Source organism: Panulirus ornatus, chromosome 16 (assembly GCF_036320965.1).
Source record: "Panulirus ornatus isolate Po-2019 chromosome 16, ASM3632096v1, whole genome shotgun sequence".
Classification (NCBI taxonomy): domain Eukaryota; kingdom Metazoa; phylum Arthropoda; class Malacostraca; order Decapoda; family Palinuridae; genus Panulirus; species Panulirus ornatus.
Genome location: NC_092239.1, coordinates 1,944,636 through 1,963,719, shown reverse-complemented (window position 1 = coordinate 1,963,719; position 19,084 = coordinate 1,944,636). Strand labels below are relative to the sequence as shown.

The 19,084-nt window shown below is 38.3% G+C and overlaps 1 protein-coding gene across 2 annotated transcripts; it reads right to left on the bottom strand.

Moving 5' to 3' along the window:
- Positions 1–8,215: 8,215 nt before the first annotated feature.
- On the bottom strand, positions 8,216–17,941 carry LOC139754018 (zinc finger SWIM domain-containing protein 3-like). 2 transcript variants are annotated; one of them, XM_071670988.1, is made up of 5 exons: positions 17,813–17,941; positions 17,222–17,580; positions 15,801–15,909; positions 15,118–15,343; positions 8,216–14,906 (listed from the first exon to the last, which is right to left on the bottom strand). In XM_071670988.1, the coding sequence occupies exons 2-5, from the start codon at positions 17,476–17,478 to the stop codon at positions 14,488–14,490; spliced, it is 1,011 nt and encodes a 336-aa protein (XP_071527089.1). In that variant the 5' UTR covers positions 17,479–17,580; positions 17,813–17,941; the 3' UTR covers positions 8,216–14,487. The 2 variants fall into 2 exon arrangements, with proteins under 2 accessions (XP_071527089.1, XP_071527088.1); XM_071670987.1 differs by having other exon boundaries at positions 17,222–17,868.
- Between the last annotated feature and the right edge of the window lie 1,143 nt (positions 17,942–19,084).

The window sequence follows — 19,084 nt, the reverse complement described above, 5'->3', positions numbered from 1 at the left end:
GGGTTAGTGATGGCCACATATTGAACCAGCAATCAGTGGTTGTCATGTTGCACTCCTTTGACCTAAATAGGTGTCTTCTTTTTGTGTCAACCACATGTAGACTACTGGAGTTCTGTCCACCTACATACAATCTCTCCTTGTCACACAACACTATACAACACAACTCACACAATTCATTCTTCCTAACTATATTTTCCTGCAGAGAGTGCTATGTGCTAGCCCTGCCATTTGGCAAAATGGTAGGAGCAACAGATACAAGTACAAGGAAGGATCATTATAGACAGGGGCATTAGGTAAAAGTGGTAGGTAGGGACATTAGATAGGAGCCTCTGAAAACACAGCATTAGAGGTGCCCTCTGCCATTGGCCTGTTAAGGATGGGGCATAAAGGCTAATACGTAGACTTGAAGTGCACCAGTTTTGGAGACTCTTTTGCCATAGCCATTCCTTTGATGAAGTTCCCTAAGAGAATAGGTGTCATTTATATGGAAAGATAGACAGACAGAGTGCACTAAAACCAGAGCCCATAATCCATAACCAAGCCCTACAGACTATTCTAAAGTTTACCTAAATTGCTTCATGTGCCCTGGTTCAGTTTATTGATGTTAATGATTTCTTTCATGCCTCTTCAGGAAGAGAAAGCTAAACGTCGTTAATAACAGTGATATACAAAGTACATGCTTAATATTTTGATGTATTCCTGACTTCAAAATAAAGACCTGTCTGTTGAGGATACTCCTAATAAAAAGTAATTCTATGGTGCCAAAAGACAATTTCAAAATAAAGTCTTGAGAGCAACCATTCAGAGTTCCATATGAAGTACCAGCATAAAGACACTTTGTACTGTAATGTATTATATTAGAAAACTGTAACAGATGTTACCATATTTTTCCTATCTTGTTATGGATTTAATGTGCAGACATTCATATAAACTGCCCTAAAATAAGACTTTACAATCTGTTTTCATTCTTCATTTCTTTCCCAAATAGTACTTAATGCCACATTTTACAAAGCTGGCTCTGTCACTGACTGCCATGCAATTCTTGATGTCACACTCTTTCTTGAGTGGAAGGAAGGGTCTTGGGTAAGCAAAAAGGAAAGAGAAGACCTAAGAAGGTAGGAGGATGAAATGAGGAGGAGGGAGGGAACATGAAGGTATAAAGGTGAATTAAAAAGGGTGAAAGTGGAGAGAGGTGAAGAAAGGCAAGAAAGAATGGAGGTTTATCACCATGAAAGAGACAATAAAGCAGTAATGCTAAAGAGCAGAAAAGAAACTGAAAAGAGGATAAAGAGAGATGTGAAGAGATTAACTAGTATATGAAGAGAGTACACAGGGAGTGAATGGATGCAAGCTGAAGGAAATTAGCCGATTAAGGAGAAAGATATATGGGATCAGTGGACAAGAACTAAGGATTACTGGTCTGGAAGGAACTGATTAAAATGCAGAGGAAAGTAAGGAGAGGAGAGCTAATGGGAACAGGTACAGAATGGAGGAAGAACAAAAATGGAAGTGGCCTGGGACATGATGTAAGGAGAGAGAAAAACTAAGGAGAAATGATGCAGGTCTTATAAAGATGAAGTGAGTGTGAGGAGAAGACATCAATGTAGAAGTGGATGTGAGAAAAGGAGCTGAGGACATTAGGAATGAAAGTGAGAGAAAAGAGCTAAAGGGATGTAGTCTTAGAAGAGGATGAGGCAAAGCACTTCAGTTTACTGGCTTTGGATGAGTACACATGAATGGAAGGAAGAGATGTAAAAGAGGAATGGATAGGATGTGAGAAGAGAAAAGATGAGGAGAACTTAATAGGAGAGGATGAGAAAGGAGACAAAATTAAGCTAACCAGTCATAGGAAAAAGAACAAAATATTTATCACTTAATAATGTGCTAAAGTTTCTTTTGAGCAAAATCATATTTATAAATACAGGGGATAATACACATGCACTTAGTGAAGTTGTAATTTTAGTATCTTCATTACTACAATAATAGTACTAGTAAATATAAATCTACATGTATTTCCAGCCAGTTTCATCTGGTAACAAACAATTAAAATTTTACAATATACCAGTATGAACAAGAATGATGAAAACTTAGATGTGTAACCTGGCTATGAAATTTCAAGCTATAGAAAATTAACTGATGTAAATAGTATATCATAAATAATGGTATACACCAGATAATACTGACATGTGCTACAATTAAGGGAAATTATCAAAACTTTCCCCACTGATATTATCCATACACAAAGGTAAGTTTGAAAAATACAAAAGCTGATTCACAGACCTCCTTCACAATGCAGCCTATAAATTTCTGTAAAAGTAGAGCGAACTATTGTTTACCATCAAAAATTTTATAAGCTTTGTAAATTTTTGCTTGCACAAAGGTTGATTCATACAGGGTAAACATACAAGTGATTTGAAAGTATTCATTATAATCTACCCGCTTCATATATCACAGATTAAGTTAAATGGCTTAGCTGCCTTAGTTATGCAAGGTGGGCACTTCTTTATATACAAATAGTTGCAGAAATCTGACTTACAACTGCAAATGACTAGCTTTAGACACACACACACACACACACACATATTTTTTTTCATACATATTCACCATTTCCCGCAATTGCAAGGTAGCGTTAAGAACAGAGGACTGAGCCTTAGACGGAATATCATCACTTGGCACCATTCTCAGTTCCTTTTATTTGGAAAAGTAAAAAAATGGGAGGGGAGGATTTCTAGTCCCCTCACTCCCTCCCCTTTTAGTCACCTACTACGACATGCAGGGAATATGTGAAAAGTATTCTTTCTCCCCTAACCCCAGGGATATATTTTTCTTTTTTTTTTTTTTTTTTTTTTGCTTTGTTGCTGTCTCCCGCGTTTGTGAGGTAGCGCAAGGAAACAGACGAAAGAAATGGCCCAACCCACCCCCATACACATGTATATACATACGTCCACACACGCAAATATACATACCTACACAGCTTTCCATGGTTTACCCCAGACGCTTCACATGCCCTGATTCAATCCACTGACAGTACGTCAACCCCGGTATACCACATCGATCCAATTCACTCTATTCCTTGCCCGCCTTTCACCCTCCTGCATGTTCAGGCCCCGATCACACAAAATCTTTTTCACTCCATCTTTCCACCTCCAATGTGGTCTCCCACTTCTCCTCGTTCCCTCCACCTCCAACACATATATCCTCTTGGTCAATCTTTCCTCACTCATTCTCTCCATGTGCCCAAACCATTTCAAAACACCCTCTTCTGCTCTCTCAACCACGCTCTTTTTATTTCCACACATCTCTCTTATCCTTACGTTACTTACTCGATTAAACCACCTCACACCACACATTGTCCTCAAACATCTCATTTCCAGCACATCCATCCTCCTGCGCACAACTCTATCCATAGGCCACGCCTCGCAACCATACAACATTGTTGGAACTACTATTCCTTCAAACATACCCATTTTTGCTTTCCGAGATAATGTTCTCGACTTCCACACATTCTTCAAGGCTCCCAGGATTTTCGCCCCCTCCCCCACCCTATGATCCACTTCCGCTTCCATGGTTCCATCCACTGCCAGATCCACTCCCAGATATCTAAAACACTTTACTTCCTCCAGTTTTTCTCCATTCAAACTTACCTCCCAATTGACTTGACCCTCAACCCTACAGTACCTAATAACCTTGCTCTTATTCACATTTACTCATATCTTTCTTCTTTCACACACTTTACCAAACTCAGTCACCAGCTTCTGCAGTTTCTCACATGAATCAGCCACCAGCGCTGTATCATCAGCAAACAACTGACTCACTTCCCAAGCTCTCTCATCCACAACAGACTTCATACTTGCCCCTCTTTCCAAAACTCTTGCATTCACCTCCCTAACAACCCCATCCATAAACAAATTAAACAACCATGGAGAAATCACACACCCCTGGCGCAAACCTACATTCACCATTCACTGAGAACTAATCACTTTCCTCTCTTCCTACACGTACACATGCCTTACATCCTCGATAAAAACTTTTCACTGCTTCTAACAACTTGCCTCCCACACCATATATTCTTAATACCTTCCACAGAGCATCTCTATCAACTCTATCATATGCCTTCTCCAGATCCATAAATGCTACATACAAATCCATTTGCTTTTCTAAGTATTTCTCACATACATTCTTCAAAGCAAACACCTGATCCACACATCCTCTACCACTTCTGAAACCACACTGCTCTTCCCCAATCTGATGCTCTGTACATGCCTTCACCCTCTCAATCAATACCCTCCCATATAATTTACCAGGAATACTCAACAAACTTATACCTCTGTAATTTGAGCACTCACTCTTATCCCCTTTGCCTTTGTACAATGCCACTATGCACACATTCCGCCAATACTCAGGCACCTCACCATGAGTCATACATACATTAAATAACCTTACCAACCAGTCAATAATATAGTCACCCCCTTTTTTAATAAATTCCACTGCAATACCATCCAAACCTGCTGCCTTGCCGGCTTTCATCTTCCGCAAAGCTTTTACTCTCTTCTCTGTTTACCAAATCATTTTCCCTAACCCTCTCACTTTGCACACCACCTCGACCAAAACACCCTATATCTGCCACTCTATCATCAAACACATTCAACAAACCTTCAAAATACAAAATTGGAGGAGGAAAGATGGAGTGAAAAAGATTTTGTGTGATCGGGGCCTGAACATGCAGGAGGGTGAAAGGAGGGCAAGGAATAGAGTGAATTGGAGCGATGTGGTATACCGGGATTGACGTGCTGTCAGTGGATTTAAGCAAGGCATGTGAAGCGTCTGGGGTAAACCATGGAAAGCTGTGTAGGTATGTATATTTGCGTGTGTGGACGTATGTATATACATGTGTATGGGGGGGGGTTGGGCCATTTCTTTCGTCTGTTTCCTTGCGCTACCTCGCAAACGCGGGAGACAGCGACAAAGTATAATAATAATAATAATAATATATATATATATATCTTTTTCTTTCTTTTAAACTATCCGCCATTTCCCGCATTAGCGAGGTAGCGTTAAGAACAGAGGACTGGGCCTTTGTGGAATATCCTCACCTGGCCCCCCTCTGTTCCTTCTTTTGGAAAATTAAAAAAAAAGAAAAAAAGGAAAAAAATGAGAGGGGAGGATTTCCAGCCTCCCGCTCCCTCCCCTTTTAGTCACCTTCTACGACACGCAGGGAATACGTGGGAAGTATTCTTCATCCCCTATCCCAACAATTATATCCCTCAAGGCTCTATCGTCTCCTACACTCTTTCTTCTTTTAATCAAAAACTTTTTTCTGCAACAAAAACTAAACCCACTGATATATATATATATATATATATATATATATATATATATATTTCTTCTTTCTTTTCTTTCGTACTATTCGCCATTTCCCACGTCAGCGAGGTAGCGTTAAGAACAGAGGAATGGGCCTTTGAGGGAACATCCTCACCTGGCCCCCTTCTCTGTTCCTTCTTTTGGAAAATTGAAAAAAACGAGAGGGGAGGATTTCCAGCCACCCGCTCCCTCCCCTTTTAGTCGCCTTCTACGACACGCAGGGAATACGTGGGAAGTATTCTTTCTCCCCTATCCCCAGGGATGATATATATATATATTTATATATATTATTTATTATACTTTGTCGCTGTCTCCCGCGTTTGCGAGGTAGCGCAAGGAAACAGACGAAAGAAATGGCCCAACCCCCCCCCATACACATGTATATATATATACGTCCACACATGCAAATATACATACCTACACAGCTTTCCATGGTTTACCCCAGACGCTTCACATGCCTTGATTCAATCCACTGACAGCCAGTCAACCCCGGTATACCACATCGCTCCAATTCACTCTATTCCTTGCCCTCCTTTCACCCTCCTGCATGTTCAGGCCCCGATCACACAAAATCTTTTTCACTCCATCTTTCCACCTCCAATTTGGTCTCCCTCTTCTCCTCGTTCCCTCCACCTCCGACACATATATCCTCTTGGTCAATCTTTCCTCACTCATTCTCTCCATGTGCCCAAACCACTTCAAAACACCCTCTTCTGCTCTCTCAACCACGCTCTTTTTATTTCCACACATCTCTCTTACCCTTACGTTACTCACTCGATCAAACCACCTCACACCACACATTGTCCTCAAACATCTCATTTCCAGCACATCCATCCTCCTGCGCACAACTCTATCCATAGCCCACGCCTCGCAACCATACAACATTGTTGGAACCACTATTCCTTCAAACATACCCATTTTTGCTTTCCGAGATAATGTTCTCGACTTCCACATATATATATATATATATATATATATATATATATTTTTTTTTTTTTTTCAAACTATTCGCCATTTCCCACATTAGCGAGGTAGCGTTAAGAACAGAGAACTGGGCCACTGAGGGAATATCCTCACCTGGCCCCCTTCTCTGTTCCTTCTTTTGGAAAATTAAAAAAATTGAGAGGGGAGGATTTCCAGCCCCCCGCTCCCTCCCCTTTTAGTCGCCTTCTACGACACGCAGGGAATACGTGGGAAGTATTCTTTCTCCCCTATCCCCAGGGATGATATATATATATATATATATATATATATATATATATATATATATATTATTAATTTTTTTTATATTATATGTGTGGGCTGGGCTATAGTGGTTCTGTGGAGGAGGTTGAGCTTAGAAATGAATTGAAGAAATGGTCTGAGTGTCGACTCATAAAAAATGTAAGGGTAAATACTGTGTGAGAACAGCAAATATGTTGATAGCAGACATGTTTGGCATTGAACGAGTGAGGATTGCAAAAGGATTATTTGCAGATGAGGAACGAGACAGTGACCAAATTGGAGATTGGATGAGTAAACAGATTTCAGCAATCAGTGCCTGACATACAGGAGGTTAAGGCGTGCAAGAATAGAGTGAATTAAATGATGTGGTTACTGGTTACGTGCTATCATGATTGAGCCAGCATGTGAGTTTTGGGTAAACCATGGAAGGTCCTGTAAGCCTGATGTGAAAGACTTGGGCATCATGCATATATCCATACATTCAAAACTCTGGTTTGAAACGCCTTTTTATTTCCACACATCTCTCTTACCCTTACGTTACTCACTCGATCAAACCACCTCACACCACACATTGTCCTCAAACATCTCATTTCCAGCACATCCATCCTCCTGCGCACAACTCTATCCATAGCCCACGCCTCGCAACCATACAACATTGTTGGAACCACTATTCCTTCAAACATACCCATTTTTGCTTTCCGAGATAATGTTCTCGACTTCCACACATTCTTCAAGGCCCCCAGAATTTTCGCCCCCTCCCCCACCCTATGATCCACTTCCGCTTCCATGTTTCCATCCGCTGCCAGATCCACTCCCAGATATCTAAAACACTTCACTTCCTCAAGTTTTTCTCCATTCAAACTCACCTCCCAATTGACTTGACCCTCAACCTTACTGTACCTAATAACCTTGCTCTTATTCACATTTACTCTTAACTTTCTTCTTCCACACACTTTACCAAACTCAGTCACCAGCTTCTGCAGTTTCTCACATGAATCAGCCACCAGCGCTGTATCATCAGCGAACAACAACTGACTCACTTCCCAAGCTCTCTCATCCCCAACAGACTTCATACTTGCCCCTCTTTCCAAAACTCTTGCATTTACCTCCCTAACAACCCCATCCATAAACAAATTAAACAACCATGGAGACATCAAACACCCCTGCCGCAAACCTACATTCACTGAGAACCAATCACTTTCCTCTTTTCCTACACGTACACATGCCTTACATCCTCGATAAAAACTTTTCACTGCTTCTAACAACTTTCCTCCTACACCATATATTCTTAATACCTTCCACAGAGCATCTCTATCAACTCTATCATATGCCTTCTCCAGATCCATAAATGCTACATACAAATCCATTTGCTTTTCTAAGTATTTCTCACATACATTCTTCAAAGCAAACACCTGATCCACACATCCTCTACCACTTCTGAAACCACACTGCTCTTCCCCAATCTGATGCTCTGTACATGCCTTCACCCTCTCAATCAATACCCTCCCATATAATTTACCAGGAATACTCAACAAACTTATATATATATATATATATATATATATATATATATATATATATAATTTCTATATTATATACTTTGATGTGTGAGGCATGGGCTATAGATAGGGTTATGTGGAGGAGAGTTGATGTTAGAAATGGAATGTTTGAAGAAAATGTGGTCTGAGGTGGTTTGATCGAATAAAAAATGAAAGGGTAAGAAAGGTGTGTGAGAACAGAAATAGTGTGGTTGAGTTAGCAGGAAATGATTTGGACATATGGAAAGAGTGAAGGAAGGTTGACAAAGAGGATATATGTTGCAGAAGTGGAGGGAACGAGAACCAGGTGACCAAATTGGAGATTGAAGGATGGAGTAAAAAAGATTTTCAGCAATCAGGGCCTGAACATACAGGAGGGTGAAAGGCGTGCAAGGAATAGAGTGAATTAAAATGATGTGGTATACTGGGGTTGACGTGCTATCAATGGATTGAGCCAGGGCATGTGAAGTGTTTGGGGTAAACCATGGAAAGGTCTGTAAGGCCTGGATGTGGAAAGGGAGCTGTGCATTCAGTGCATTATACATGACAGCTAGAGACTGAGTGTGAACTAGTGGCCTTTTTCTGTCTTTTCCTAGTGGTACCTCGCTGGAGGTGTGAGTGTGTGTGTGTGTAGATGCTATTTTATATGTTGTGGGGTGGCAACAGGAATGGATGAAAGCAGCAAGTATGAATATGTACATTTGTATGTATGTATATGTCTGTGTATGTATATGTATGTATACATTGAAATATATAGGTATGTGTATATGCATGAGTGGGCGTTTATGTATACACATGTGTATGTGAGTGGGTTGGGCCATTCCTTGTCTGTTTCCTTGTGCTACCTTGCTAATGTGGGAGATGGCAATTAAGTATAATAAAAAAAATACATATATATATATTATATCATTATATCATACTTTATCGCCGTTTCCCGTGTCAGCGAGGTAGCACTAAGAAACAGACGAAGAATGGCCCATTCACTCATATACATATATATATATACATAAATGCCCATACACCCACATATACATAAATATACATAACATATACACATATACATACACATACACAAAGACATATATACACATGTACCTATACAGGGGAGAAAGAATACTTCCCACGTATTCCCTGCATGCCATAAAAGGTGACTTAAAGGGGAGGGAGCAGGAGCTGGATATCCTCACCTCCAGTTTTTGTTTTTCCAAAAGAAGAACAGAGAAGGCCAAGTGAGGATTTTCCATCCTAGGCACAGTCCTCTGCTCTTAATGCTACCTCGCTAATGTAGGAAACAGCAAATATGAATGAAGAAAAATGTATATATATTTTTTTCATACATATTCGCCATTTTCCAACATCACACCATAGTACCACCATCTGGAACTAACCAGTATATACCAACCACTGTCTGCTTCAACAAGCAGTAACAATTAAAAGGGAGAGTGAATAAGGAGGGGTCATGTGGCAGGTGTTGACCTGGGGAGTTGGGTGTGTCTTGAACTTTTTTATATGGTCATCCCTGCATACTGCATGACGGTGCCAATAACACCTCTCCTTTACAGTTTTTCTGTCTGGCCTATATATATATATCTCTACATGCCTTGTATTTGAGGGTATAAATTCTCCCGGTTGTTGCATGATTTGGCCTATTTATTCAGGTCTCACAGATAGTGTTATTGTACTGGAAAGCAACATTACAAGCAGTTTTTAAGAACATGTCTTAGATTAGCTAATTTGTGGGATAGGGCAATGCTTAATGTTTGGACATCCTTATTTGTCACATTTTTGTTATAAGAAGCATAAAATGTCTTCCTAGCTTTCCAGTAAGCTTTGTTCACAATCCAATTGAGATAACATAACTGACTAAAGATACATCTTGTATGACTACATTCATCTACCAGGTCTATGGGATCACATATCTGTAGTGCTCTTAAAAACATAGACATCACTACAGGCATTTTTATAGAAGAATCATGTACTGAAAAATAATGAATATAGCTCTCAGAGTTGGTAAGCTCCTGTAGATTTTAAATTGCAAATTATCAGATTCTCTAGTCAACACATCAAGAAAGGGCAGTTTGCCTTCTTTTTCCCTTTCAATCATGAATTTGATGGTTGGGTGGATGTAATTTAATTCCTGAAACACATGAGATTTCAGGAACATAAAGAGTGCCTATCATCAGTCAAACTGATTGTGGTCATAAAAAGAGTATGGTTGGGAAAGCTAAAGAGGGTGTACTGAAATGGTGTGGACATATGGAAACAATATGTGAAGAAAGATTGACAAAGGGGATACGTGTGTCTAAAGTAAAGGGAACAAGGAGAATGAGGAGACTAAACTAGAGATGGAAGGATGGAGTGGAAAAGACTTTGAGTGATTGGGGCCTGAACACACAGGAGGGTGAAAGGAATACAAGGGAATGAGTGAGTGGGAACAGTGTGATATACAGGGTTTGACATGCATTCAGTGGACTGAACCAGGGTATATTAAGCATCTGGGTTAAACCATGGAAAGGTCTGTGGGGCCTGGTTGTGGATAGGAGTTGTGGTTTTGGTGCATTACACATGGCAGCTAGAGAACAGGTGTGAGCAGACGAGGCCTTTCTTTGTCTGTTGCTGGCGCTACCTTACTAGTTTGGGAAATGGCGAACAAGTGTGAAAAGAAAATCCTGTTTATTATGTAACACCAGAGCATTTAAAGATCTTTCTCCGATGTTTACTTTGACAGGGTGTACATGCTATTTAATTTTTTCAACCAAAAGACCTAAATAACTGGAAAGAAGGTATTAAGTGCAAGTGATGCTAAAGGTACTGAGTAAAACTAAAAAATCATTTACTTAGATGCAAAATTGGAACTGTTAAGGTTATCTAAAATGGTAAAGGTATAACTAAAATTTCTACGATTTGGATTTGATATATCCACAGTGCAGTGGCAGAAGTACAGTGGGGGCTGAAGTCCCCCACTTTGAAAAGTAGGGGGGCTCAGCCACCCCATTTTGTTTAGACGTACTTGCAAAGAAGTGCAGTATGCAGTATGTTGTGAAAGATTTTGCTCCAGTGAGCCCCCCACTTTTTAGAAGCTGTGCTGCCCCTGCAGTGGAAACAAAAATTAATTCTGAGACAAAAAAAACAAGTGATCAGATTTTTACAACTGTAAGTGGTATAAAAATGATGGTAAAGATGAAAAATTGACACCCTAGATATGCCTTAGGTAATAAAAACAAGATAAAGCATTAATGAAAAAAAGACCAAGTGATGGTAAGTGCACATTACCCATTCACATACTCAAAAAGCTAATTTGAAGGTTATTAACAAGTGTTACATCAGGAGGAAATGAACATATTCAAGGTACTAGTTATTGTGGACAGCCTGGAAGACACTGCATAAGTGCCTAATAACTGGTGAGGGAATTGGTAAGAACTCAATTGTAGCAATCTTACTAAGAAAGCAAATGTGTGATTATGGTAGAATGATTAATAAACAAAAGAGCATTACATATGATGAAAATAGACACAATACAATAACTCAAGGGAGTAAACCTAGGTCCCAAGACTAATGAATGATCAAGCACTTCAGCTTCTCTCTAACATCCCTATGATAATCTTACTTTTCTATAAGTTTGTAAAATCTACTTCAAAGGAGTTCTTTACATTCATACATAATCCACCCCAAATAGCAGCAGCCAGCCTCCAGTCAGTGTTGAAAACATTATTACTGGTATTCTTACTTTTGCATTACTTTCTTATCTTATCTAAACATTACTGAATTTACATATGTATTCAAAAGGTTTTCTTAAGTCTTAGGAGTGCTTTTAGTCTTGTGACTGAGCATTTTCTCAAGAAATGTAACATGTTACATAATGGATCTCTGAGAGAGAATAGACTTCTTTAACCAAAATTTTGCTTAATGGTTAACCTCACAGGAATATGTCAACTTTCTAGAAATAGAGATTGGTACACTGCTTTTAATAATAGTCATGAAAAATTACCAGATTTTAAACTCTCAAATTTTAATGTTCTTTGCACTGCTCTTGACAAGATAAGCTAAGATGACATCATCAGTGTAAACAATACAGAAGTAGCTTGGAAAAGATTCAGGAAAGCACTCAAAGCAATAAAGGAAATGTATGCCAATGTGTACCAGATGCTCAATTTCCAGAATCAGGCCAAAATGCTAAAACAATGAAGTAAAGATCTGCCTTTTTTGTCCAACATGGAAGTGCATATTAAATGCAAAGAGGTCAATGCCCAACATAACAGATAATATAAATGTTAGTAAAAAACATAAAAAGTATAGGTCAATGTTAATAAAAAGTTTCTGCTAAAAATGACAAGAAAGCATTTCACAGGCAAGATAAAAGCAGTTAGCTTGTCCATTATTTATGAAAAATGGAGACCTATTTAAAGATAATGAAGCCATTACAATGACCTAAAGTTATTTTTTGCATCTATACTTACCATATACGACAGATTTTGTGTTCCAGATCCTGTCCCATTGTTTGTGGAGCATAACAGTTTGCAACATATTGACATACACGATCAAGATATACAGACAGCACTGAATATAAAAAATTAAGTAAAATGGCAGGCAAAGAGAAGTTTTATCAAAGAACAATGAATGAAGTTATAAATGAGACAGTGAAGGCCTTAATGCACTTCACAATAAGTCACTTGATAAAGGGAAAGTTCCAGAGGACTGGAAGTATGCCAGTGCAACATTGATCTTCAAAAAAGACAACAAATCTATGCCCACAAATCATCACTCAAATAGCTTGACATCCACAAACATGGGGAACTTATGAAAACCATCATTTGAGACAATACTATAAATCACTTGGTGGGTCATCACTTAATTAACATTTTACATAATATTTTTGACGATATTAATGTCTCAAAAATCTCCATGATGTCTTTTATGGTATGTTAAGTATGTATGATGGAAGTAAAATGGTTTATGCCATTCACAGCATTTAGCTCTACAGAAAACACACAAAGTCCTGCATCAAAAAATATTAGAAAAGTTAAGTTACACAGTATGGATAGTGTACAACTTTGGTAATAAAAACTGGATGAGTGGTAATTAGCAATTAATGGTCGTCATAAACTGGGTAAACATAAAATGAGATAAGCCACAGGGATTAGCCTTATGACAAGTCATCTTTCTGACATATACATTAATGACATGGATACTAGGCTGTCTTGTAACGTACCAAAATTTGCAGACAACATTAAGCTTGGAAATCAAGCTACTGCACAATAGAAATTAAACATCTGCAGCTATGAGCTGACATAGGCAAACTGACAAACCAGATTTACAGGTGGCAAGTGAATTTTAATAAGTGCAAAGTTTTACACACAAGCACTAAAAATAAAATGGCAAGGTATGGTATAAGTACTGTACAGCTACATACCACAAATGAAGGAAAAGACTAATCAGTAAGAATCTCCAATGACCTAAAGCCAAGTAAGCAATGCAGACAAGCAGCAAAAAAATCTAAAACAATTTTAGGCTTCAGAGGTGGGGCATTCAAATACAAGCAACTAATCCTCATTTCTGTGTCCCCATCTTGAATAGTGTTCACTTTTGGTTGCCCTACTTGATAAAAGACATAACAGAACACAGCAACCAGATACCAAGATGATTTCTAGATTGAGAAACAGATTTTATGATAGCCTTCTATGTGACTGGAAATTATCTAGCTGAGAAAAGAAAAAATCAAGAAGCGATTTGATACAGGTACTGAAAATCATATCAAAGGCTTTGGCAATCTTGATATAACCAGCAAAATTATACATGGCTAGATGAGTCTGATTTCATTTGCAATAGCAGATACAAACTGATACGCAAATGTTAAATCAAATGAGGCAAAGTACTTTTCCTTTAACATGAATGATGTGCCAATCAGAGTAGTCCATGCAACATCATAGATAGGTTTACAAACAAACTTGAAAAAATTTTCATTTCAGGTCAAAGATTGACATCATATGTGCCATTGTAATTACATGAAAGGTTTACAGGTGTTTCTTCCCACTTTTTCTGTTGGTTTTTCTATTCTGACCACACTAAGCTTTAGATATTTGATCTCATACAATCACACACAGATATAAAAGAGTACATGAACTGCTGCAGTTTGTATTCCTTTGTATAACATGTCCAGTTTATTAAAGCAGTGCATATAACTGTCATGACGTGTCTAACTGATATTTGCAAAAGAAAAAAGTAGTCACCCATCGTCACAAATCTCAGATGGCTCATGTAAAAACAAAGGGCACTTCACTGTCATGGGTACATTACTGCCACAGGATGTAACTCCACGTGGGAAAACCAGAAGAATGAGGAACTTATATGTAAAGTAATACATATATTAGAAGTGCACTTTATTTTCTTGATTACGTGGATGACGTGCAGAACTTAATGCGACAGAAATAAATGTGGCATCTGGGAAATGGTGGCTATAAACTGCCTTCTCCATGAAATCCTTATCTGTCAAAATAGTCTTAATTTTCTCCCAATTATGATTGTGTGACTTGAACATGTCCACTAAGGCAGACATTGTTTCAGTATCCTCCGTCACCACCACAAAGACACACACTATTTCACTTTCCCCGTTGCCATCTACAGCTAGCTGTAGGTATACAGGCATCCGGACATCATTCAGCTTGTACGTAGCATCTATAAGCAGGAGTTCAGGGTACCTCTCAAAGTTCCTCTTCATAGTTTCATCTTGATAGTAGATACCTTTCAGGACATTTTCCTCATCAACAAGGACATCAACAATACTCTCTGCAACAAAATGCCTTTTGTAATAACACAGATGGTTTGTGGATAAAATGGTATACTCTGCTGCATAGGATTTATATTATGAATTATAGCAAAAGGCACTTGAATTACTTTACAAGTATGCAGCTGGGGAGGCCATCTATTTCCCAAAAAGAAATAATGTTAAGCTAAGATGCTGTAATCCCATATACAGAGTGACTCAAATTTACAGTACCTGGGTCATTGATGAACTCTTCCAACATCTCTTCAAGGTTTGAGCCTTTTGCATTGATTTTGAATGAATGGTTTGTCAGGTCACGCAATGTCACAGTTTTTCCTGTTGTTTTTCTAATGTGGTCTTGTAAAACTTTCTTGTCTGGCTTGGTCTGCAAAGCTGTTGAAACCTCCTCTTGGTAATTCTCATTGAGGCGGCGCTGTTTTGTTGGAAACTGGTAGCTATCCTGCAGAAACAGAGTATGGCTCGGCTTAGAGCTACTTTTCCCAACAAGGACCAAAATAATTCATTCTCCTCATGATAATTTATTTACATCTAGCATATTCATGATACTGGATCTAAATCTATGGAGGGTTGTACATGAGCAAGTGTGATGCCCTGGAGGATAAGTATACTATAAGCAGGGTATGTAAATGCAACTATGTTTACATATGGAATCATTTGGATATGAAACAGTTCTATGTCTTAAGTGCTTTAATTATTTGCATGACAACACTATCTCACAACATCTAGGGCAACTTAGCTACATTTCTTAAACAAGGTATGTCAAATACTTTTCTTCTTTATAACTGTATGCTACTTCCTGCATGAGTGAGGTAGCATCTAGAACAGATGCCTGAGCCACATAAGAAAAAAGATTGTCATCTGAGGCAGAATATTCAAGGGCTATTACTAGAACTAACCTTGCTTGTTGGGTGGCTATGCATGAGATTGCTCTGCTTTACAATCAACTTCTGGCCATCCTTACTTGCACAGACCTTCACACATGCACCACAATCTTCTTTGAAAGTTCTGCAATTGAAAGATATGGGTAAACTGACTGATTCTATAATTCAAGCTATGGAATAACAACGCACTTAGTTGTGAGCTGAAGAGAACCTTTAACAACATTCAAAGTCATATTGATGTGTGTGTGTAAGGGGAATGTCCACACCAATGCTGAATAGACAGGTAAACCAATACATCAGTTAGTGTAAATTCAGAGACCATAAACTGGCTTGTCACTAAGTCTGTATACAATCATTTTAAGTACATACAAGAAGACTGACTTTTCCACATGTTGAGAAGGTCTTCAAAGCAAACTGAAATTAGGGAATTCATGATGAAAAGTACATTTCAAAGTAAAAAAAATAACAAGGCCAAACTACAAATGATATTTCAAAGAATGATCTCATATATGCAATCTTGTTAAATAAACACTATTATATTTCTCTTGTTCCTTGAGTCTATTTGGGTTTTATTACATTGAAAAAGTAAGGCATTTTCCATCTAATTTCATAAAAAATAACACGACAAAAGTTAGTGCAAGGTCCTGAAAAGAACATCTTCAAAAAGTCCAAGAACAATTATTTGAAACCATGCATTTCGCCATTGTGGAACACTTTACCTCTAATCATAATCAGAGGCTAAATGGTGAAGTCTTGGAAGTTAAATAAGTTGTCGTGTGAACATAACATTCTTCATAATTACTGAGCTTATTTTATGACTAGACTGGACTTGATGTGAACATTAACAAAACCTGGTACCATACGTGGACAATACTTAACAACAAAATGTTTAAAAAGTTATCATTATTTCTACAAATATTTCATCACCTTTTACGACGATTGACAAAAGGTTTTCCCTGGTCTTCATTACCTTACCTCCCCACTAATAAAGTAGGATGGAATGTAATTCTCCAAATCACATAGCTGGAGTTTAAAGTTTCTACTTTATGTAAGTCTTTGATATGAGTTTCTTCCAAATCTATAACTTAAGGTGTCAGCCCTAAACTTCAATTTTGCTGAAAAACTAAAATAATTGCAACTCTAAAATCTTACTTGATGCAAGTGGTGCCTTTTAACTTTATAAAATAACAATCCATCTATCTTTGCTAATAAAAATTATGTCTAACATTCCCGTTGATAAATGTTTTGTCAGTGTCTGTCACGTGGTGTAGAACATGAATAAAAAGTTTGATTTTTTCTTGCATGGCGCCATGAAGTGCTCATTAATGGCGAAGTACGGCAAGTAAAGTGCATGCTTCAGTGCTCTATGTACGAAAACAAGAGAGAGATAATATGAAACATACCTGGAAATTTATGAGAATATAAGGTCAGCTCACCTCTGGTTTGGTCGTTGCCCCGTTGATTTTGACTGATACGGTCGTCCACCTTTGACACAGGCCCAGTGCACTTGATAGTACTTCAGTGCTGGATTAAACGTAGTTTTTACTATTTTGGCACCAGCCTTAATGGTCCTTGTGTGCCTTCTCCAGTACGTAATGTTCTGAACCTTTTCCAAACGACTAATGGCCTCCACTAACTCTTCGAATGACGAAAATTCATCACCAACACGGATTAAATGCTCTTCAGACGCCATTTTGGCAATTGTAATCGGGTCCGTCACTCGTCAGTGGGTGTTGGACCGCGAGACCAAGTGTCGCCGTAAATGTAGTGACGGCTCACCAACATATAAAGGCTCCTGCTAGTATAATACTATGTCACTCTGGTGCTAGTGCGGAATGCCTGTCAACATATCACTAGACCTACCAATGCCGATATGTCGGCAAAATTACTAGTCCAATAAAACTAAAGTGGGGAGGGATATAAAGTTATAAATTTTCCTTTGGTATTATATCTTTATACGTTCAATGCGTATTTATCCATATATTCCATAAAACGTTCTAACTTCTCATAACAGATGATAAATTTACCTTTTTTGTTATTTGCAAAATTAAGGTTTAGAGCTCTTGTTGACCATCGTTTGCGTTCCTGTAGAATAATGGATGTTCAGCATATTCAGAATCCGACGTATTTGCGTTTGACCTCAAGAACGTAAACAACGCTTAGCTTGTGCTGGTAAATAAATGGAGACCCGGATCTTTAAAAATTAGCAGTCAAAAGTAGTATATATTGGTTGCTAAGGAGAATGAGTAAAATTCTTATAAGTTCTAAGGATTCTTTTTTCCCGTGTTTTACGTTATTCTATATTACATGATCCTTCATTTTTCCGTGAACTTCATATGCTGGAAATGAGACCTTGTGATAGTCTTGTGCACCAACTGCCCTATGGGGCTTCTGTAACATATTTCCCACTGCTGCTTAGTTAGGAGCCTCTGGAAACTGCGCTAGTGTTGCCTTCTGCCAGTGGCTTAAGGGCAAGGCACTAATAGGATAAGAAGTGGAACTGAAGTTCATGATATGGAAACTATGCTGTTTCCCCCTTACGGGAGTTCCCACAAGACATCGTTAGATAACAATACTGAAGAAAATCAAATGAAACTAAAAGTATGCCTTAATAATTTTTATACTGGTTAGTTTTACCTAAATCAGAGGAATGTAGAGACTTTCACTAAAATATTGATAATCTAGCAACTCATACCATGTGAGAGACATAAGACGATGACAAGCTTCATAATATCATACAGATGTAACATTTCTTATATCCGTCAGTTTATATCTACTTACACTTTGTTAGTAATAATATCTTAATAAATACCTCTATATCTCTGATGCCTGTTCCCTTCAGGAACTCCCTCAAGGAGGTAGCCAGGCAGAAGGTTCTCTTTAACTGGTGAACTACAGTGCTGCTTCTTGATCTTTAGTGCCTTACACTTAACAGGCCTCCAGTAGAGGGGAAGTTTAGCACAATGTTTTCAAGTGCTCCAACACAATGTTCCTTGCAATTGCTTCTACCTAATTTTCCAGTGTACTACTTTATCAAATGTTTCTATTTAATGTTCCCTTAAAAGGCCACCACTGTGTTTTCAAATGCTTCTACCTATGTGCCTGTCTAATACTCCAATGTACTACTTTTACCTAATGTTCCTGTCTACGACCTCTTATCTATTGCTCCTACAAATTTGCCAAAAGGCAGGACTAAAGCATAGTGATCATCACAAGAAAATATAGAGTAAAAGAAAAAGCATAGTGATCACCACAGGAAAATATAGAGTCACAAAGAGTTGTGTGATTTAAGTGTTGTT

Bases quoted from the DNA above. Each gene is read 5' to 3' on its own strand.
- LOC139754018 (XM_071670988.1), bottom strand. From the start codon at position 17,478: ATGGCGTCTGAAGAGCATTTAATCCGTGTTGGTGATGAATTTTCGTCA. The intron at 15,344-15,800 runs GTTAGTTCTAGT...CTGTTTCTGCAG, and splicing joins ATAGCCACCCAACAAGCAAG to GATAGCTACCAGTTTCCAAC. The intron at 14,907-15,117 runs GTACTGTAAATT...ATTTTGTTGCAG, and splicing joins AGAGTTCATCAATGACCCAG to AGAGTATTGTTGATGTCCTT.